The 23,826-nt window shown below is 41.1% G+C and overlaps 1 protein-coding gene across 4 annotated transcripts in view; it reads left to right on the top strand.

The window, feature by feature from the left end:
• The first annotated feature begins 783 nt into the window (after positions 1-783).
• The window catches only part of znf451 (zinc finger protein 451), a 65,266-nt gene continuing 42,223 nt past the window's right edge, over positions 784-23,826 (top strand). The window contains exons 1-4 of one of the 4 annotated variants that reach the window (XM_048596958.1): positions 784-825; positions 2,797-2,881; positions 6,233-6,313; positions 12,163-12,288. In XM_048596958.1, coding sequence (XP_048452915.1) covers positions 2,813-2,881; positions 6,233-6,313; positions 12,163-12,288 — 276 coding nt within the window. In that variant the 5' untranslated portion in view covers positions 784-825; positions 2,797-2,812. The other 3 variants (XM_048596959.1, XM_048596957.1, XM_048596956.1) reach the window with 3 other exon arrangements.

Here is a 23,826-nt window from a genome sequence, read left to right as displayed (position 1 = left end):
GTCTTATTTCAGTCAATGCACAGATGCCACAAGATCGGAAAGGTCCATCATCATGCTGTCAGTGCTTGTGACAGTACGGTATGCCCTCACAACTGTACCAGGAGAATCAAGCAAAATGTAATAGTCAAGTCTCTGAAATGGGGATTGAATGTACCTCCTTCAGAAACCCGGCTGCAACCCTGAGGAAGTTCTGAGAAAGGGTCACCAGACCCAAAACGTTAAATCTGATTTTTTTCTTCACAGATGCTGCCAGACCTGTTGAGCTTTTCCAGCATCTTCTGTTTTTTGCAACCCACTGAACCTTGGCTGATATTTACAATAAATACTTTTGGTACCATACTCTTCTCCTTGTGAAAGTAAATTGAAATACCTCAGTAAATTAATTCATTTATTAAACTGGACTGACATGCAAGATCTTTTTTTCCCCCACGTTCTTTCATAAATTTCTAATAGCAAGGGAGTTAATTTTTTTATACGTGAAATATCTAACAGCACCACCCCGGTTAGCATTGATGCTGACACACTTGACGTAGACATTGTGAGTCAGGCGCCCCCTCTGTTTGCAGTGGAGATAACAGCGCAGGCGCAGTGAGCAGGGGGTGGGGAAGCAGTGCGGGCTGACGCTGTGCGGCAGCACGGGAGAGAGTGGCGCAGGCGCAGTGACCGGGGGAAGGGGGGGAAGCACAACAGCGTTAGATGGTAGCGCAGGCGCAGTGAGCAAGGAGTTAAGTAATTTCGCAGTGGACGGCGGCGCTGGAGCCGCAGGCGCAGGCAAGGTGCAGGATACGGCCGCGCATGCGTACTGACCAGATTCCGTTGTACAAGGTAGCGCAGGCGCAGTGACCAAGTTCCGGGGGAGACGGTGGTGCAGGCTGAGTGACTGTGTGCAGGGGAGACGGCAGTACAGGCGTAATGATCATGTTCAGTGTGTAAGGGACGGCGGCGCAGGGCAAGTGACCACGTTCTGTTCGAGGAAGACAGCGGCGCAAGCGCAGTGTGGAGCTGGTTCTTCGAGCGGCCTGGCGCGTTAACCTCAATGTGAGGAGTGGGCTGGCAAGCACAGGCTAGTTGTGATCACGTCTGAGCTCCTTTTTTCCCATTCTGCCCATTGGTCACTCTTATTCATTCATTAACCACTGTGTAAACTGTGGTCTAAATACAATGCTGAGAAGAGTGGACATTCGGGCAGCTGAAGCAACGCACTGAGCCCCGGAGTGTGCCAACAAGTTTGCAAGCTGTGGGGGCTGGTGAAGGAGGAAGTTGGTGTTGTGCTGGAGGTTGGTGCAAGTTTAAAGCTGAACTGGGGAAGGAATGCTGCATTGCAAGAAGACCAGGTGCAGGGGGCGGGGAGGTTCAGTATTTTGACTTAAAAAAATGCAGGTGATAGCTTTACCATTATAAGGCAGTTTTATCAGACAATTGATTTGTAAATAATGATTCATTGAGTTTCTGTAATTTGTTCCAAGTCTTCCAAAAGCTTTGCTTCCTCCAACTCTAGTACCTTTTGTGCATCCCTCACATTCATCACCTCATCTTTGGCGGTTGTAATTTCCCAAGGGTCTTGTAAAGGGGATTGGGGCATTAAATATTGGGGACTGATTGCATTGGCTTGTATTTCTTTAAGCGTGGAAAACAAAATGACTGATAAATAAATGTTCAAAGAAAAATTGGAAATTTGGCTAATACTATAACAATTTTTATCATCAATTTTAATATATTTAAAATGATTAAAGGAGTTTAGTGGGCCATTCAGAGATATTACTGAGAAGCAGTTCACACAGAGGCGATGGAAATTTGGAGTTCCCTGCCAAAGAAAACTATTGATGTGAGGTGAGGTGAGGGGTAGTCAATGAAAGATTTCTAAACCAAGGTAGTTTTCTTTATCGTTTAAAGTATTAGAGTTGCAGAATCAAGGTGAGTAGACATTGGCGTTAAGATGCAGGTCAACCATGCATAGTCTTATTGAATGGTAAAGCAAGCTGAATAATCTTGTTTTCCCATGAATGTTCTGGCAAAGGATCAAGCCTGTGGTCTGTTTGAGAGAGAGAAAGCTGAAGAAGGTAAGGAACACATGGGAAATAATTGAGTTACCTGAGATGATTTTTCACAGCACCCGAGAATAGTACATGAATATGGTGATGGTGATGGATTAGTCAAAGGCTTTGGCTAATGCTTTCAGGACACTGGTTCAAGTCCCACCATGGCAGCTAGTCGGATATACTAATTTTGATTAAGAAATTTAGTTAATTAATAGTGGAATTTAAAGCGAGTTTCAATATTGATGACCAGTCGTTGTAATAATTCGTTTCGTTCACTAATGCCTTTCAGGTAAGGGAATTTGGCATATTTAACTGGCCTGATCCACAAGTAATTCCAGATGCACAGCAATGTACTTGATTCTTAACTGCCCTCTGAAGTGGCTTGGCAACCGTACATTGTACCAACCAATCCAGAAAAGTCAAAACAAATGGACTACAATGGTTTAGCTAGACTGCTGAGCATCATTGTCTCAATTAGGAATGTACAGCAAATCCTGGTCTTGCCAGTGACCCCCACATCTCATGGAATAAGTTTTTTGAAAGGTTGCTTCAAGGAACAGTTTGGCAAACATATTCAAATTTGCCATCTCTGAGAAGCAATTTTCAAGTGGCAACATCTCTTTTTAAGCTTGCTTTAGAAATGCTGGCCCAGAAATAGAAGACAGGATTTTTGACAAACCTGCAAGATAGCTCTTTGATTTGTTTCTCCGTGTTTGACAACAACTAGCCAAATTTTTTGTGGTCTTTTCCCATGCAGATCTCTGTTTTCTATCATGTCGTCTAGTGATGGGTTGTTGCCAGCAGAAAAACGTGAAAGTGAAGATGAAGTGATATTTGTGAGCGTATGTATTCTGATATTGTACTCTACTTCAAAATTATGTTATTTCACAAAGTTGTAACTTTTTCCCTCTGGTCTGTTAACCTCATGACATTCTTAAGGAGAACTCTCAAATTCATACAAAGGAGTTAATGCAGCTCTTCCCCTGTATGATACAATACCCTTTGGGGAGTGGCACAAGCTGGTGGGCTGGAATGGTGCAGTGCAACTGTTTTTTATTTCAAAAGTATACTTTTCATAAAACGATCTCTTCGTATATATACATTGTCACAAATGCATTTCAGTTCTGTGCAATATCGTATCAAGTAAACAAACAAACATTTGAGTTTGACTGTATCCAAACAAACCAAAGGAATCTCTGACATGTGTAAGATTATATTTACATAGATTGAGGCACTAGGACACTTAGGCTGGCAGAAATGACTGTGGTGTTAGAGATTTGAAAAAATGTGGAGCTGGAGGAGCACAGCAGATCAGACAGCATCTGAGGAGCAGGAAAGTTGATGTTTTGGGTTTGGACCCTTCATCAGGCCCAGACCCAAATCTTTGACCTTCCTGCTCCTCCAGCTCCACATTATATGGACACTGACTTCCATCTGCAGTCCTTTCTGTCTCCTACTGGAGCTAGATATCATTCTCCTTGTTTTCTCTAAACTACCTTCTGGGAGTAGAACATCTCACTGTGTGTTAGTGACCAGAATTGGACACAATACTTCATGTCCAATTTGATCAGCAGCCTATACCTTTTCATTTTGGCAATAATGCATAAAAACCCCTCTCTTCCTGCAGAGATGGCTGATATATTTGTTGCATTTTTGTAATTTATGCGATTGAAGGGCAACACAATATTTTTTTCTTGTCAGTTTGTTGATAAACAGTTTGTCTCAGATCATGGTTGGATTTCAGTGAAACTTGGCATACAGGGTATGGTTAAAAGAGTAATTAGTCTATGTTTGTGCAGATGTGGATGCAGACCCTGGAATTTTTGTTTAAAAGGATCCATTATCATTGGGTAATGAGACTAATTAAAGTTTTTATAGAATGTTATTGATGTACTTTAGAATATTGTGGAATATCAAAATTTGAACAGGGTTTTTAGAGCATGCTGTTGGATATTTTCTTAGTTAAATTGGGGATCTCAATACAAAGAGTAATTTTTCTCAGTTAGAGCATCAACCAGCCAGGGAAACACCTGAAAAAAGAGCTGCATAATTGTAATAACTTTGAGTTAACACACTGCAGAGAAGCTACTTGATCTAGTGAGTGTCCCATTCACTTGTTTTGATTTCTATTAATTGTATTGAATTTTTTTCTAAATGGGCTGTTACACTTGATAACAAGGTGTAGAGCTGGATGAACACAGCAGGCCAAGCAGCATCAGACCTGCTGTGTTCATCCAACTCTACACCTTGTTATCTCAGATTCTCCAACATCTGCAGTTCCTACTATCTCTGTTACGCTTGATTTTGTTTCTTCTCCCTGTCCTATTGACCACCAGTCACTTAGGTGATGGATATTCTTTTGAAATTCCTGTTGCCCTCAAAACCTGGAGTATGTCGAGGGATTCCGGAAGATTGATTATAGAAGCTTTGGTTTTACGTGAGGCAGGTTGAATAGACTTCACCTACGTACGTCAGCAAGTATGTTGGCTACATTTTTATTTTGGATTCTGTGGAGTGCTGATTTGTTAAGCCACAGATATTACCTTTGAAAAGATTGGAATCATGTCCAGTGACAGGAGTGCATAACCAGTGTACTAACTTACAACTCAACTATTTCAAAATGACTTGAAGTGTTAGGTCACCAGAAAGATACAAGTTCATCCACGGCTTTAATCTAGCTTTCATCTTGAAGCCATGCCTTTTGGATGCCTGAAACGCAAGGGGAAAATTAATAACGTTATAGAGTCATACAGCACGGAAACAGATGCGTTGGTCCAACCAGTCCATGCTGAACATAATCCCAAACTAAAGCAGTCCCACCTTCCTTCTAATCTAGTCCCACTTTCCTGCTTTGAGGATATGGCATGGATGAGGGTTGAACATACATATGGTAAATCATGCCATTGGGTAGTCTTTCCTAATCAGTCTGCTTCGCTTATGCCATTTTCTCCTGCACTTTACATCCTGGTTGGAAAGTGGAAAGTGTTGAGCTTGGTTATCACCTGCCAAAAATGGCATAGTGCTGTCATCTGGGGAGATTGCCCTGAAATGCCAAACAAAGAAGCCATCCTAACTTGGTTTCATGCACTGATGCTTCAAGTTTAACTATTAGAGTTTGAATGCTGTCTTACTCCTTGGCCACAGAGTTTGTTTTCTTCGACTGTGCCTTCAGCTGATTAAAAATCCTGGATCCTATTTACCTTGTTTTCCTCCTTTTTGACACTCCTTAATACACACGTCCCCGTTCTAATATGTGACATGGTGTCAGATTTTGACTGATAATACTATGGAACACCTTTGACTTGTTTAAAATGTTAAAGACACTGTGTTAATGAAAATTGTTTAATACTTTTCATGTGCAATATAACTTCTCCATTTTCCAATTCTATCCCTCAAAATTAACCTGAGTGTTCTTTGCACTTTTTTAACAGCATTAATATGTGTTGATACATGTAGTAATGTTTGTATCTGTGTCCTTGCCCCCCATCGGTTTCCTCTACTGCATATATTACCAATGTCTATCTTCTTTCATTATCAATTTAAAAAGGAAGTCTTGGTCTTTGTGTTGCCATGACCATACTGTTCCTTGACTTAACAGTGCTCCACTGTTGGCTGAGGGCATATAAGTTTCTCAACTGATGATCAAGTGTTTACTGATCCCATGGTATACTTAGTGTACATTGAAGACCATTAATAAGCCAATTTACTCCAAATAAAACTATTTAAAATTTTGTCTCTTTTATACTTGGGAGAGTTGATGGTGCAGAAAGGATAAAGACCCCAGCTGCTCTCCATCACCGATATTACTGAAATAGCCTAGTAGGGAGCACTGAGTCTTGAGAGATGAGAACTGGTGCCTCAGGAGGCCATTCAGCCCCATAGACCTGCTCCAATTCCTAATAGGATTGTGGCCTCGACTCCACTTTACTCTCTTTCCCCTATTACCTATAACTCCCTTGTCAATCAAGAATATACAAACATCACTAATATCTCCATGACAGCAGAAAACTAGGTTTTATTTTTCACTATCTCACTGTGCACATATGTTTTGCAATTTGGTTGATGGAAAGTTTGGTTTCATAGTGCAATGCCTGGGAACAAGTTTCGTGCAGAAACCATGATGATCAGTGTAAGAAATTTGTTTTGAAATTAGTGCATGGGATAATTACTCTTCCTTTCTTTTGTGATTAAAGGAGCAGCCATTAAGGCCAGTGTTGGAATGTATCGATCTATTGAGTGATGAAGACAGTGAAGGAAACAGTGCACAGAACAGGGTGAGTACTTGATTGTACTAGTAGTTATAAAGGTGTTTGAGAGGGACAGGAATACAGCATATAAAACTAGAGAATGTTACTTAAAAATGAATCCAACAAGGAATTCAGGAGAAACATCTTTGAGCCAGAGAATGTGGGATCCGCTACAAGGAGTGATTGAGACCAGTTCTGGATTTGCACGCATGAGAGAAAGGAACAGAAGGAAATGTTGATAGCAAAAGATGAAGTCAGATGGGAGAAAAATTGTGTGGAGTGAAAATGCCATTAAAGATGAATTGGGTCTGTCTCTATGCTGTATATTTAACGTAAATTAATCTTTGTTCTTGTGTTCACTGAAACACCTGGTTACTTTTTTTGTAAGGTGGTAATGTGGTACCAAAGAGTTTTTACATTGTATGTTGCAGGCAAAGAATTAAGCCTAGTCCCTGTTTCTATATGAAGACTATAAAAGAAGTCTTGGCAGGTTATAGTATCGCAACCATGTTGGTGGAATTCCTTGACCAGGGCCGGGGCCGGGCCCGGAGTCACGATTAGGGTTGGGCCGGGGCCAGGGACAAAAAGTTAAAGTAATTGTAGGGTTAGGTGTTCGGTGAGGGTTAGGGTTAGTGTTAGAGCTGGAATTCAGTCTAGGGTTATGGTTGGGTTAGAGCTGGGGCTGGGGATAGGTTTAGGTTTACTCATAGGGTTACAGATACCGTGAGGCCTTGGGCTATTGTTAGGGTTTAGGTTAGTGTTAGGATTTGGGCTGGGCTCGTGTTAGGGTTTAGGTTAGAGCTAGACTTAGCGTTAAGTTTAGGCCTTGATCTGGGGAAGATCTTAGGCTAGGGTTGGGAATTGGTTAGGGTTAATTTTCAAGCTTGAGCTTTAGGGTAAGGGCTAGGACTAAGTTGACCGTTATGTTTACTGTTAGGGCTCGGTCTAGGGTTGAGGTTAGCTTTAGGGCTAGGGTTAAAATTAAGGTTAGGATTAGAGTTGGGGCTGGAGTCACTGTTCAGGTTAGGGTTTGGGCTGGGGTCGGGGTCACTGTTCAGGTCAGGGTTTGGGCTGGGGTCGGGGTCACTCTTCAGGTTAAGGGTTGGGCTCGGTTTAGGATTAGCATTAAATTTAGGCTTTGGGTTACGGCTATGGTTAGGTTTAGGGTAAGGGGTAGGCTTAGGGTTAGAGTTAAGTTGCGGTCTTGGGCCAGAATTAAGTTTTTTTTTTTTAAAAATTGATTAACAGAATGAGGGCATTGCTGGCTAGGCAGCATTTATTGTCCATCCCTAATTGCCCAGAGAGCAGTTCAGAGTCAGACACATTAGTGTGGGTCCGGAGTCCCATGTAAGCCACACCAGGTAAGGATGGCAGTTTCCTTCCCTAATGGGGATTCGTGAACCAGATGGGTTTTTCCCAACAATCAATAATGGATTCATGGTCATTATTAGATTCTTAATTCCAGATATTTTATTGAATTCAAATTCAGTCATCTGCTGTGGCAGGATTTGAACCCAGGTTCCCAGAATGTTATCTGATTAACAGTCCACTGATAATACCACGAGGCCATCGCTTCCCTGAGGTTTGAGGCAAGGGTTATGGTTGGGGTTAAGGCTAGTAGTGTTAGGGTTAAGTTTAAGTGTTGGGCTATGGTTAGCGTTAGCATTAGGCTTCAGATTAAGATTAGGCCTTGGGCTAGGTTTATGGTTAGGGTTGCTTTAGGGTGGGGGCTATGGTTAGGGATAGTTTAGGGGTATGGCTAGGGTTAGGGTTCAGATGCTGGCTTGGGCTTGGGTTATGGTTAGGTCTAGGGTTAGAGTTAGATTGCGGGCTTGGGTTGTGGTTAGGGCTTGGGTTAGGGTTAAGGCTGGGACTGGGGTTAGGTTTAGGATTAGGGCTAGGATTTAGGTGAGTGTGGTCAGTTTGTTGCTACCAGCTTTAGAGATCTCCGTGATAAAAGTGCATCTGTTCCTTTCAAATAATTGCTCCTTGGCCCCTCTTAGCTGTCTGCCACTAATCATAGAATGAGACCATTTGAGCCATTGTGTCTCTACTAGCTCTTTGCATAGGTACCCAATTCAACCCCTTCAGGGTTCTTTCTCTAAGCACCTGTAAATATATCCAGGTTGAAATTTCCAAAATGATTAAAGCGCAGGTACTATCTAAATGATCCAGAGCTGCTGTGGTGGATTTAATTTAAACAGACACCTTCATAAAAATGCCTCACAATTGACTTTTCACCAAGCCCAGTTAACCCTGCAAAGTACTCCTAACATCTGGGCACTTGGATCAAAATTTCTTATCCTATTACTTGTTCTGGAAGCTTTAATAACTTTGCTGAGCGCTTGCCTCCTTTTTCCAGAATTTTCTATACGACTGAACTAATTTTCAAAAGTAATTCGTTATGTATTTGGAGAAAAAAATTGCAGGGCTACAGGGAAAGAACATGGGAATGAACTAGTTAGGTGGCCCTTGATCCAACCGCAAGAGTCTGAAAATGTCCAATCTTGTTTGCTTTTGGAAGCGAAGCAGACTCGGGCCTGGTTTGTACTCGGATGAGAGACTGGCTGTGTATATCAGGTGTAGTTGGCTTTTAATGGTGAAGATAATGCCTTTGACCAGCAGCCTGCTCTCTATCCGGTTGGAGCATTCACCAAATTGTAGCAAGAAAAGCTCAGCATAAACCTGGTCCTGACTTCCATGACAAATATGGAAATGTTATCCTTTTTGGGAAGACTGGCATTCTGTGTTATATCTGGAGTTATGTTTAAATGTACACCGGCCTCATCTGGAACATGTCTCCACTTGGCAACAGTACTTATTTTCATGTCATGCACCGCCAGCACCAGTACTGTGGTAGAAGAGAGCTGTTCCGGTGTGTTACAGACCAGACCAGACCCCCTCAAAATATTTTAAGACGGTAGACTAGACCCTAACCCTTTCTTATTTTAAAGGCAAATGTGGAGTGCTGTGTACCAGATGCAATGCGGCTAGTCAAACTACTCAAATTTAAGCGAAAACAATTTATTTAAACACTATTGTTAAAATACAAACAAAAGAAAGAAGAACTTCGAACAACTTAACTCTGTTGGAACATTTAACCGAATGATAGACACAGTAACTATTACTAATTAACTGTTCCAATATAGTCACATCCCATAAACACACCCCTTGGCCGAAAGATAAATTCAGACACAGATTCTCACATGCAGTTCTCCAATCCGGGAAGAAAAATCATCAAGAGAAAATTCAGAGAGAGTAGCAGCCAGGAGCCGTTCACTGAAGCTTCCAACTCTGTTGAGACCCCAGGAACTTCTGATGCTATTGAAAAACCAAAACCCAGAAATCCTGATCTGACAGAGCTGGCCACACCTATTCAGGCTGTTTTTAAACAAAAAAAAGCACTCGAGGCCTCCCAAGCTGTTTACTCAAGTAGTCCTGGTAGACTGCTTGTCACCTCTGCCTTACAACCTTTTTTTTTAGAAACAAAGACAAAATAACCTCTCAAAGCCACAGCATCGTCACAGATGGGACGGGTTTCACTTGAACTGTGCTGGGACAAGTGTCTTGGTGAATAAAATTACTAGGGCTTTTAACTAATTAGAGTGGAAATGTAGGCTTACCAAGCAAGAGGATATGGCAGCCTTACAGGGTAGCTGTTTGGATAGTCTTACCTAGAATGGGACAAGAACGTCCAAAGGACAGACTGAAAGGGAAGGATAGCAAGCAACACCAAAGTTAGTATGGGATGGAATAAGTGCAATAGCAAAACATGATGTTGGATCAGAAGATGTAGAATCTATATCACAGAAGTGTTACGGTGCAGAAGGAGGCTATTCAGCTCTTAATGACTGCACCAGGAAGAGGTAATACATAAAGAGAAGACGACATTAGTAGGGGAGTAGTCTATAGGCCCCCGAACTGTAGCTATTCAGTGAATTGAGAATGAGTTGAATAATTACTTCATCAGTCTTCACAGCAAAAGACATCAGTAGCATCCCAAAATTACTCAATATCTAAGGGGCAAAAGGAGGTGAGCAAATAAATACAATAACTATCACTCCAGAAAAAGTGCTAGGGAAAGTAATGGGGCTGAAATCCAATAAGTCCTCTGGACTTAATAGAATGCATTCTGGGATTTGAAAGGAAGTGGTTACAGAGATGTTGGATGCACTAGTTATAACCTTTTTAAGAATCCTTACATTGTGAAACAGTCCCAGAGGATTGAAAAGCTGCCAATGTCACACTTTTACTTAAGAAGGGAAGGAGACAAAAAGCAGGTAACTACAGGCCAGTTGACTTAATGTCAATTATTGGGAAAATATTACAGTCTGTTATAAAGGATGTAGTAGCAGAGCATTTAGAAATGCAAAATGTTACTAAGCAGAGTCAGTGTACTTTCATGAAGAGGAAATAATGCCTGAAAAATTTATTGCAATTATTTGAGAAGGTAAAAAGGAGGATAGATAAAGGGAAAATGGGGGATGTAATCTATTTGGATTTTCTGAAAGAGTTTGGGATGGTATCACACATTATGCTTCTAAATAAGATAAGAGCCAATGGTGTTAGAGATAGTATATTAGAATTGGTAGAGGATTGGATAACTAAAAAAGGGCAGAGTTGTAATAAGGGGGCCATTTTCAGGATGGCAATCTGCATCGAGTGAGTGCTGCAGGGATCAATGCTGGGTCATTATTTACAACATATTAGTGACTTGGGTAAGGAAAATTAATGTACAATGGCCAAGTTTGTGGATGATACAAAAGTAGGTTGGAAGGCAAGTGGTGAGGATAACAGTCTACAAGGGACATAGCCAGGGTAAGTGAGTGGGCTAGAACTTGGCGAATGGGGTATAATGTGGCAAAATGAGAGATTATGCACCTTGGCAGGAAGAATAGAAGAGCTGAATATTATTTAAATGGAGGAAGACTGCAGATAATAGGGAAGGCAAGTGGAATATTAGCAAGTGGAATAAGATAATGGAGTATAAAAATGGGGACTTGAGGAGAGGCTGGGTAAGTTGTGCTTATTCTCTTTGGAATTTAAAAGAATAAGAGTAGACCTTGCTCTGAAGCATGTAAGATTTTTAGTGACTTGACAGGGTAGATGCGGAAATGTCGTTTTCCCCTGTTGGAGAGTCTAAGACCAGAGTGCATTATCTCAGAGTAAGGGGTTGTCCAGTTAGGATAAAGTTGAGGAAGAATTTCTTGTCTCAGCCTAATTAAATGGTGGAATTCTTTCCACAGGGCTATCATTGCTGAGATAGAGATTTTTAACATGAGGGCAATCTAGGGTTATGGGGGAAAGGCAGGAAAGTGGAGTTGTGTATAATCAGATCAGTCATGATCTCATTGAATGGTTGTGCAGACTCAGTGGCCCGAATTGCTGCCTTTTGCTCCTACATCTTATGATCACTGTTAAGAAATGGAGAGAAAAGTCGATGAATGGACCAAGTGTTTTCAAAAATTGAGTACGGATGAATTGTCTCCAGGCTCATGCCTCCTATTGTACAATTACCTTTTGTGCATTGAATTTCATAGTATATTGTATGGAAAAAAGACATGACCAGAACAGTGTAGGGCAAATAGTCTCCTTTAGTGTCATTCCATGAAAATGCTGGATTAAGAAAGGCACCCACTTGCCAGGGAATTGATAGTGTCTACCTCCGAGCCAGAAGACCTAGGTTCAAGTCCTACCTGTCCAGAGCAGTGTAACACCATCTCCAAAAAGGTCGATTTTATCTAAATGTCTGGCATCTACGTTCCTGAGAATGAATTTAGAAATAGTGTATGCATACAATTTGGGACAAATGTTTGTTTTGATTTTTTTGTAATAACATGATTAACAATTACTATTTTGTATATATATTTTTTCAGAAACAACAGAAACCAAAAGATCACATTGATTGGCAAAAGGAAAGAGTTCTGTCAACATTGGATCGACTGGCACGTCATGTGGAAGTTGAAAAGCAGCTGAAGGAAGAGAAGTGCAAAGCTTTCCAAGTAAGTCATTAACAGATGCAGCCATCAAGGTTTTGAAACTAGTGTCTGTTGTTTTTGGTATTTGTATTAAGGATGTGTATCTCTGGCAAAGCTAACATTTGTTCATCCCAAGTTATCCTCAAGAAGGTCGTGAGCCCCTGCTGAACAGTATAGGCATTTCTGATGTGAGGGAGGCTGTTACAGGATTTTGACCCAGTGACAGTGAAAGAATGGTGTTACGGTTCCAAATCAGGATGGCGTACGACATGAAGAGGAACTTGCAGGGGGTGGTGTAGCCCTGTTGCCTTTATTGTGCTGAATGGTAGAGTTTGTGGGTTTGGACAGCACTGTCAGAGGATCCTTGGTAAGTTTCTGCAATTCATTTTGTAGATGGTTCACTCTGTTTGAGGAAATGACTACAGTGTCGTGATTCCTGACAAGATTACCGAGTTGTTATCAACTGCTTCAGGACAAGGAATGCTTTTCTGCTTTACAGCAGAAGGTTGCGATTCTGGATATTTAAGAGAATAAAGTGATAAGAGTGCATGGTTTTGAGTAAATAAAATAAGCTTTATTAGACAAAGTTGGACAGCTAACACAATCTACCGTGTTATGTACAACCTGTGCTAACATTTGGAATATGGTTTAAAGAGGAACTGCAGTTGAAAAGCCTACAGAACACATCAACTAGCAGATGTGCTTAATCAGATCCCATGAATTTGAGAGTAATTTCCTCCCACCCCAGTGTTTGGGACACAAAGGATCGCCAAATCTTAGAGTCATGCAATCATGCAACGCAGAAACAGACTTTTCAGTCCAACCAGTCCATGCCAAACATAATCCCAAACTAAATTAATCCCATCTGCCTGCTCCTGGCCCATATCCCTCCAAACATTTCCTATTCATGTACTTATCTAAGTGCCTTTTAAATGTTGTAACTGTGCCTGCATCCACCACTTCCTCAAGAAGTTCATTCCACACGCAAACCACGCTCCGTGTAAAAACATTTACCCCTCATGTCTTTTTAGAATTTTTCTCCCCTCATCTTAAAAATATGCCCCCTACAGTCAGCTTCAGAGATATGGAAAATGGTCCATGTTTTCCAGTTTCTCTCCACTGCTCCTAAATGAATGGGGAGAGCTGTTCTGCTGTGGCAACTGGTTGGAAGAGGACTTAAGATTTCTGCGTGATGAGAATCCATCTGCTCGTATGCTTCAGAGAAAGAGTAGGCAATGACCTTAGCTTAGTTTTTGAGTGAGTGTACACACTAACCTCACCTGAATGCTGCTTTATGATGGAGATGGAGTAGTTTGGTTTTGGAATTGAAGGCTGCATAAATTGAACAGTTCCTGTCCTGTAGAAAATCCCCACAGCTGAGGTGTAATCTTACAACAAGAACATTGAAGAGCTGGCATTATGACAATGCTTTCTTGTCTTTCCTTGCTTTAATGTTTTCACTTGGATAAGGTTTGTAATAGTTCTGTTAGTGCCATCATGGAAAGAGAGTAATGACAACTTTCTGAAGGCAACTAAATTTGAGAAAGATACCTCATTAAGCCTTTGAAATTGGTAAGTGTCAAAAGGATTTTTGAGGTCAAAAAAATCATGTACAGTCTGTCATGCAAATACTTACACTTGAATTTGCGACGCAGTAAACATCATGTCTTTGGTACCTCTCAATGGGTGAAAACTATGCTACAATTCTGGAATAAGTTCATTTCCCACAACATCTTATTTGGAGACAGTAGGAACTGCAGATGCTGGAGAATCTGAGATAACAAGGTGTAGAGCTGGATGAACACAGCAGGCCAAGCAGCATCAGAGGTCTAGGCCCGAAACGTCAGCTTTCCTGCTCCTCTGATGCTGCTTGGCCTGCTGTGTTCACCCAGCTCTACACCTTGTTATTTTATTTGGAGTTATTTGTCTGTTTTTTAAGGGATTCCAATTCTTCATTTTCAAAGATCAAGCTTTGGAAATTTATCAAATGCTGCTCCATCATACTGTTTGAATGTCCTGGTTGTACAGTTGCTTTTTCTCTGTTCCATTGGATTCCTGAGGCTGCACACCGGTACCTTCTCATGGGCATAATTCCAACTGTTTCACAGTGAGTTATTGCAAATAAGCTGTGCACTGCTGCGAGGGTTTTCTCAACTTCAATATTTCTCAGCTACACCAAGCAAATATTGCTTTTGGGTTTCTTTCACCCTGGTCTCGACTGCACTGAATTTTCAAAGGCACCCAGAGCTGCTTCTGAGCACTCACTTTATCGCCAGCCACCTTCTACCACGTTTGCCACTCCCCAAGACTTCTTGAGCGTCCTTACTGCCTGAAACCTGCTAAACACAGAACTTCAGCTGTCTGAAATCTCTAACTAACTTCCAGTTCCCTGGCTTGCTTTATCCCTACTGCCACTTGTGCAATAGTCAGAGTTTCACACCACCACTCCGCGCAGGCATACTATTTTTTTTGTGTAACAGCCACTGAAGAACCCGGAATGCTGGATTGAGTATCTGCAGCTTGTACTGTTTGTGCATGTGTCAGAGCTTTCAGAGCTTGCCAGAAATTGGAGTTGGTTGCCTCTCCACAAACTCCTCCTGAAGAGCCAGGTAAGCCAGGTGTTTCCAAACAAACATCAGATGGATGATGGTCAAGCAAACTTTGTTTTGTGCTTGATGTTGAGGGAATCAGAACCTGGCTCTAACTTGAAGGATAATCCTCTCACATGAATTTATAATGGATAATTGGAAAGAGCTTGTGAGAAACTAATGATTTGGTCCCTATTTGCAATTGGACAAGATTGGTTTGTTTTATTTCTAAATTTAAAAGTCTTCTGGATGGATTCTGGGCAGAATTAAGAAATAGCGAGGATGCAAGTTTTCAGAAGTTATTCAGAGACTTGCTTACAGCTGTGACAACATAACAGACTGAAATTAGTACCCTTCTGATATGCCTAAAGCCAGTATCCATGACATTTTCCCTCTGACTTGATCTTTGTCTCTAATTGCAATGCTTCTACTTCCAAACATCTGATAATTACAACAACTTTAGGACTATATATTTATGTAGGGCTTTGGTGAGACCACCAAAGTGTTGCCCATTTAGGGAAGCTTCCAAGGGGAGAAAATACCCCGCTCAAAGGGTTGTGAACCTTGAAATTCTCCACCCCAGAGAACTGTGGATACTCGCTTGTCAGGTATATTTGAGACAGAGGTCAGTAAAGTTCACAATCAAACACTTTTGTGGATATGGGAATAGTGCTTGATGGTGAGGTTGAAGTAGCTGATCAGCCATAGACTTGTTGAATGGTGGAGCAAGGTGAAAGGATCAAATAGTTCAACTCTTTAGTTTAATAGTTAAACAACTCTAACAGTGTCTACCCAAATATTTTGTTATTTTAAATCTACAGTTAACCTTCAGTCTTCTCTTTTGTAACATGATCATCATTTCATTAAGACCACCCCATCAGTCTACTCTTGATCATCAGTAGAGTGATGGAAGATGTCATTAATAGAACTATCAAACAGCACCTGCCCAGTGATGTTCCACCAGGCCCACTCAGTTCCTGATCTCATTACAGTTTTGGTTTAAACACGGACATGAGAGCTGATTTCTAGAGGTGAGGTAGGAGTAACAGTCCTTAACATCAAGGTCACATTTGATCAAGTGTGGAATCAAGGAGTCCCAGCAAAACTGGAATCGATGGGAATCGGGGCAAACTCTCCACTGGTTGGAGTCATACCTAACACCAAGGAAGATGGTTGTGGTTGTTGGAGGTCAGTCATCTCTGCTGCAGGACATCTCTTCAGGGTAGCGTCTTAGGCCCAACCATCTTCAACTGCTTCATCAATGACCTTCCCTCCATCATAAGGTCAGAATTGGGGATGATTGCACAATGTTCAGCACCATTCACAATTCCTCTGATACTGAAGCAGTGCATGTTCAAACAAATGCAACAAGGTCTGGACAATATCCAGGTCTGGCTTACCAAATGATAAGTAACAAGTGCCAGGCAATGACCATCACACATAAGAGACAATCTAACCACTGCTGTTTGATATTCAGTGGCGTTACCATCACTGAATCCTCAGCTGTCAACATCCTGGGGGTTGCCATTGACTAGAAACTCAAGTGGATTCACCATATAAATATTGTGGCTTCAAGAGCAGGTCAGAGACTGAGGACACCATGCTTTAACTGCTGTCTCCATCTGCACTGCCACCTTCAATAATCTACGCAAATACACCCAGGTCCATCTCCTGTACCCGATTTAGAATTTTACCCTATATTTTGTCGTTCACTGTTCTTCCTACTAAAGCACATCTCTCACTTCTCTGCATTGAAACCCATCTGCCAGGTTTCTGCCCATTCCATGAAATTGTCAGTATCTTTTTGGAGTTCCACACTACTCTCCTTTCAGTTTACAATTTTTCCAAGTTTTGTGTCATCTACTAACGTTGAAATTGTCTCCTGCACACCAAGATCTAGATTATTAATAAATATTGGGGAAAGCAAGGGTCTTGAAACCGACCTCGCAGGACCTCCACAAATCTTCCTCCGATGGAGAAAGTGAGGTCGCATGGGGTCCAGGGTGTACTAGCTAGATGGATAGAGAACTGGCTGGGCAACAGGAGACAGAGTTGTAGTGGAAGGGAGTTTCTCAAAATGGAGAACTGTTACCAGTGGTGTTCCACAGGGATCCGTGTTGGGACCACAGTTGTTTGTGATATACATAAATGATCTGGAGGAAGGTTCAGATGGTCTGATTAGCAAGTTTGCAGATGACACTAAGATTGGTGGAGTAGCAGATTGTGAAGGGGACTGTCGGAGAATGCAGCAGAATATAGATAGATAGATTGGGGAGTTGGGCGGAGAAATGGCAGATGGAGTTCAATCCAGGCAAATGCGAGGTGATGCATTTTGGAAGATCCAATTCAAGACTGAACTATATGGTAAATGGAAAAGCCCTGGGGAAAATTGATGCACAGAGAGATCTGGGTGTTCAGGTCCATTGTACCCTGAAGGTGGCAACGCAGGTCGATAGAGTGGTCAAGAAGGCATACGGCATGCTTGCAGTCATCGGATGGGGTATTGAGTACAAGAGTTGGAAGGTCATGTTACAGTTGTATAGGACTTTGGTTCGACCACATTTGGAATACTGTGTACAGTTCTGGTCGCCACTTTACCAAAAGGATGTGGACGCTTTGGAGAGAGTGCAAAGGACGTTCACCAGGATGTTGCTTGGTATGGAGGGTGCTAGCTATGAAGAGAGGTTGAGTAGATTAGGATTATTTACATTAAAAAGATGGAGGTTGAGGGGGGACCTGATTGAGGTCTACAAAATCATGAGAGGTATAGACAGGGTGGATAGCAAGAAGCTTTTTCCCAGAGTGGGGGACTCAATTATTAGGGGGTCACGATTTCAAGGTGAGAGGGGTAAAGTTTAAGGGAGATATGCGTGGAAAGTTATGCACAGAATCTGCGTAAAGACGCAGAGGGTGGTGGGTGCCTGGAACTCGTTGCTGGTAGAGGCGGGCACGATAACGTCATTTAAGATGTATCTAGACAGATACATGAATGGGCAGGGAGCAGAGGGATACAGATCCTTGGAAAATAGGTGATAGGTTTAGATAGAGGATCTGGATTGGCGTGGGCTTGGAGGGCCGAAGGGCCTGTTCCTGTGCTGTAATTTTCTTTGTTCTTTGACTGGAAAAATGTCAGTTGACCGTTACTCTCTGTTTCCTATCGCTCAGCCAATTTCGTATCCACATTTCTATTGTCCTTTTTATACAATGACCAATAACATTCCTCACTAGTCTGTTGTGTGTCACTGTTTCAATTGACTTTAGGAAATCCATGTATAACACATCAACAGCATTATCCTTGTTGATCCTTTATCTGTTCGTGAAACCTCAAGTGAGTTAAGCATGATTTTCCCATTAGAAATCCATGCTAACTCCTCCTAATCAACCCATGTTTCTCGATGTGACTACTAATTTTATCTCAAATAATTTGTTCTAAAAGATTCCCCACCACTGAAGTTAAACAAACTGGTCTGTAATTGCTATCCTTTAGGCCCTTCTTGAAGATTGCAGTAATGTTCACAATTCTCCAGTCTTGATTCCAGGGAAGACTGAAAGATTATGACCAGCATTCCTGTAATTTCTACTCTCGCTTTCTTTAAAAGCCTTGGATGTTTCTCGTTGGGTCCCTCTGCCTTGTCAACTTTAAGTGCTAATAGTCTATCCAAGCCTACTTTTGTATTCGTTTTGAACCTCTTTAGTAACAAGAGTTCTGTCGTCTCTCAACATGGCCTGGAGTGCATCCCCTTTTTCTTAGTAAAACAGATGCAAAGTATTCATTTAACACCACAACTATACCTCCTGCCATTGTGTGTAAATTCCCTTTGTGGTCTTAAATCAGTTCTAGAAATCCTTTAACCATTTTTTTGCTATTTATTTGCCTGTAGAAGACTTAGGATTCTCCTAAACTAGTAGTCATTTCTTATACCACTACTTTGCTTGTCTAATTTCTTTTTCCTTCCTCTCTAAAACTTCGGAATTGCTCTTGGTTCTTTATTCTATTTTCTGCCTTACAACATGTCGTAAGCATATTTTTCTTCGTAATATTAATTTCTACCTCCTTTGTCATCCAGGGAACCCTGGATTTGTTTATCCTACCTTTCCCATTTGAAGGATTATACTTTTGACTATACTGAAATCATCTGCTGTATGAAGGTAGCCATTGTTCAGTTACTGTGTTTTCCGCCTCTTGTTCCATTCATTCCTGCACAGCTCTGTTATTGCCCTATTGAAGTCAGTCCTCTACCAATTGATTTTTCTAACTCTGGATTGTTGAATGTCTTTCAGCCCCATCAACCTGAGCCTCTTGATGCTATGATCACTCTCTGATAGTTCCCGCAGTGACAGTTGAGACTTAAGAAACAACAATGCTAAGCTTAAAAAGGGATAATTACACAGCAACGAGGCAGACCGAGCTGGAGTGGATTGGGAAAGGAGTTTGTCAGCAAAGACAGTTGAGGAACATTGGCAGATGTTTAAGGAACTTGTTCATGGGTCACAACAAAACTGTATCCCAGCGACAGAAGGATTCTAGGAATTGATGAGCTAATGGTTAATCAGCAATGTTAAGGATATCATCAAATTCAAGGAAAGAACATACAATGTGGCGAAGATTATTGGGCAAGCCAGAGGATTGGCAAAGATTTAAAAACCAACAAAACGGGACCTAAAAGAATAAGTATACAATTGATGGTAAAGTAGTGAGTAGTATCAAGATGGACAGGAAGAGCTTCTTTCCAAAAAAGAAAGTGGGAGAGAGGCTACGGTTAACATAGGCCCCTTGGAGACCGAGGTTGTGGAAATTATAATGGGGGAGCAGGAAATGGCTAAGAGATTTAATACATACTTTGACTCAGCCTTCACAGTAGAAGTCACTAATAGCATCGCAAAAATATGAAATAACCAAGGAGCAAAAAGAGGACAGGAAATAAATACAATAATTAACAGTAGAGAAAAATTGCTAGGGGAAACCAGTGGGGCTAAAGACCAGTAAGTTCTCTGGACCCAATGAGGTTCATCCTGGGGTATTTAAAGAAGTAGCTAGAGATGGTGGATGCACTGATGATAATCTTTTGAGAATCCTTAGTTTCTGGAAAAGTTCCAGAGGATTGGAAAACTGCCAGTGTGACACCTTTGTTTGAAAAGCTACAGAGACAAAAAAGTGAAACTAAAGACCAGTTAGCTTAACATCTGTTATTGGGAAAATTTTGGGGTCTGTTTTAAAGGATGTAATAGCACATATTTATAAATGCATAGTCTAACGAAGCAGAGTCATGAAGTGGAAGTAATGTCTAACAAATTTACTAGAATTTCTTCAGGAAGTAACAAGCAGGGTAGATATAGGAGAAAGGGATAAATCTGGATTTTCTGAAAATGTTTGATAGAATACCACATATTAAGCTACTTAATAAGATGAGAATCTATGTTGTTGGCACTAGGATACTTGAATAAATAATGGATCGGCTAACTAAAAGAAGACAAAGAATTGGGATAAGAAGGGCATTTCCAGGATGGCAACCTATAACCAGAGAGTTTCAGTGGGATCAGTGCTGGGTCGCAATTATTTGCAATATATGTTAATTACTTTGGTGAAAGTGAATGTACAATAGCCAAGTTAGTGAGGACACAAAGATAGTCAAGTGATGAGGCCAGTGCAGAGGGATATAGACAGATTTGGTGAATGGGCAAAAACTTGGCAGATGGAAAATAGTGTGGGAAAAATATGAGGTTATGTCCTTTGACAGGAAGAATAGAAAAGCTGAATATTATTTACAGAAGGAATGCAAAAAGCTACAGAACAGAGGGATTTGGGAGTCTTTGTGAATGAATCACAAAATGTCGCATCAAGTTCAGTAGGTAATAGGGAAGACAAATAGAATGTTGGCCTGTATTTCAAAGGAAATAGAGTATAAAAATGGGGAGATCTTGCTAAAACTAGGCAGTAGTCAAACTGCAGCTGGAATGCTGTGGACAGTTACGGTCCCTTAATCTAAGAAAAGATATACTAGCATTGGAATTAATCCAGAGAAGGTTCACAAAGTTGATCCCAGGTGTGGAGGGAGTTTCTTGAGGAGGGTTCAGCCTGTGCTCACTGGAGTTTAGGAGGACAAGAGGAGACCTTGTTAAAACATATGAGATCCTTAGGTGACTTAACAGGGTAGTTTCAGAAAGGGTTTTTTTTGTGTGGGAGAGTCCAGGACAAGAGGACGTAATCTCAGAACAAAGGATCATCCATTTAAGATGGAGCTGAGGAATTTCTTCCCTCAGCGTAGTGAATCTATGGAATTCTTCGTTGTAGGGGGCTGTCAAGGCTGGATCATTAAGTATATAAAAAGCTGGGATAAACAGATTTTTAATCGGTGAGGGAATCAAGGGTTATAGGATAAAGGCAGGAAAGTGTTGAGGATTTTTAGATCAGTGATGATCTCATTGAGTGGTAGAGTGGACTCAATACACTGAATGGCCTGCTTCTGCTCTTGAGTCTTAGAGTCGCTCAGCACAGTAGTATCCCTTTTGCCCAAGGACTGTGCCACTGAAGAAGACAACTCACCATCACCATTTCCAGGGCAATTAAGGATGACCAATAAATACAGTTCTTGTCAAAATTGCTCACACCCCAGATCAAACTTAACAACAAACGCTAGCATGGAAGGTCTCATTGCATGATTTTGAAGAAGAGCAAGAGAGTTACCTGCAATGTGCTGGCCCCTACTTAATCTTCAAAAAGATATAATCAAATGCAGAGTATCTGACGATTATCTGATTGTGGGGGTTTGCTGTGTTCAAATTGGCTGCTCCCTACTTTACAAGATTGACAACAGCTTAAATTTTTTTTTTGGAACATCCAGAAATTGTGAAAGGCGCTGCATAAATTTTTTTTTACATTTGTTTTTACATTTCGCTAACTGCTTGGCAGAGGTATGTTTAAGTAGCTCAGTGAGTCAGCAGTTATACTGTTGGAAATATGCAATTAGTGCATTCACTAAAAGATCTGGCTATGTGATTGCTTTTGGATTGATTTCCAGAAAGCAATTAGGTAAAATGAATCGAGCATGTTTCCATATTACGAGCAGCCTTCTGTACATTTACTGATTGCAAGTGAAGGATGCAAATTTGAAGTGAGAGAAACCTTTAAAGTTTTAAGAATATTGTTCCTTTCTGCATAGAAATTAGACCAATTAGACCAATTAAACCAATTGTGCTATTCAATCAGTTCCTGTCTGGTCTGTACTTCACTGCAGTTCTCCCCCCACTTTTTATCCATGTTCTTTGGTACCATATCACTAGTAGATTATTGTTCAGTGTGTACTGTGTCAGACTGCAGAACTTGGCCCATTATCCAATGATAGTTCATCTTGAATAATTTGTATTAACGGTTTTGTCAGTGATGGTTTACCATTTGCTCTTCACTCACGGCTGAGTCAGGTCACAAGTCTGTGCTGGCCAGAAGAGGAATCGAATCTGTCATTGGTGTTAATCTGAAACCTGTTTTAGTCATCTTGCTAACTGACTCTCAATCTACTGATTTTAGTCATCAGCAATTCAGTTGATCAATCCAACAGCAACTGCTTTGTTTTTCTGGAAAACATTGTGGATTTCTGTAGGCCAGAATCAGTGCAGAGATCTGAGAGTTGTGGGCTGGAAGAGATTACAACAATGCCAACTTACCAACTTCTGTGCCTTGGTCATCACTCCTTACTGGGACTTGCAAATTTGTTTTTCTTCTCTTGCTCAAAATTCGCCTGCAGAAAGGGGTGAAGCATTTCTTGAAGGTTACCTGGACAACAGCTCTGCGACAGTAGGATAGACAGGTCATACTGGACTGAAGTCAATGTTGTCTCATTCATGATATACCATTATTACTCTCAGGAAACTTGGTTTCTAAAGTGGACAGAATGGTATATAGCTTTATGTTTGATTTGCATTTCTGTGTTGTGTGTATATGTGTTAAGAAGGGGAGACTAATTTCTGAGAGTGGTGAAGGATTTTCTGGAAATGTGTTGACTTTCATTTAAATGATGCTTGTAAAACTTTTTGAGGGGACTAATCCAGTACCTTGGGAAAAGGGTAAGAGAGAAAAATTTGGGCTGTATCCCAGCAACAAGGTGCTTCTGACACGGAGACAGAGCAACAAGCAAGTCATTCAGAGAGAAATAGATCTGTAACATCAGCGCAGTTTAACAGTCTTAAATATGGTGTCGAAGAAAATAAGTCCTGAGTGGGTTAATGTCACTTAGAGAAAAGCTCCAGAAATGAAAGGCTGCTGAAGAGGAGCTTTAAGAAGCCATGTTAAGAAATAAATGAGCTGTGTTGGTCATTTGTTTGAGAGTCTCAGGAAGAGTCATTAACTAGAAAAATGTAATTGAATGCAGAGGGTTGCTGAAAAGAAACAAAGTGCAGTTATCTTATGCAATAAGAACCTTTAAATTGGAAACAGGATGATCCTTCACTGAGGTTTGAGTGTTTGGGTTGTTGTTGAGGTCAGTAAGGTTGAATCTTTTTATTTCTGTTATTTGTAATAAGACTGTTTCAAATAGTTCTTGCACTGTGTAAACCTTTCTCTCCTTTTTGTGTGTAATAAACTTTTCGTTAGAAGTACATTGGAAGCTTCTTGTGAGTTTAGTCACTGGTCACCCACAGTAAACAAATTGCAAAAATAAAACTTATGGTCTCTCTGTCTGTGTGTCTGTGTCTGTGTCTGTGTGTGTGTGTGTGTGTGTGAACACAAGTGGGGGAAATAATAAAGCAAACCAGTAACAGCCAAATTTGTTACACCATGGTTGGCTCTGCTGCTTGGGAGAGGAGGAGAAAGTGTGGGAGTGCAATAGTTGCAGGGGATTCAATTGTAAGGGGAATAAATTAGCATTTCTGTGGCCACAAATGAGACTCCAGGGTTGCCTGCATGGCTATAGGGTTGAGGATGTCTCTGAACAATTACAAGACATTATCAGGGTGAACAGCCAGTGGATGTGGTACACAT

The sequence above is a fragment of the Rhincodon typus genome, chromosome 5 (assembly GCF_021869965.1).
Source record: "Rhincodon typus isolate 14 chromosome 5, sRhiTyp1.1, whole genome shotgun sequence".
Classification (NCBI taxonomy): domain Eukaryota; kingdom Metazoa; phylum Chordata; class Chondrichthyes; order Orectolobiformes; family Rhincodontidae; genus Rhincodon; species Rhincodon typus.
This window is presented reverse-complemented; position numbering and strand designations above follow the sequence as displayed.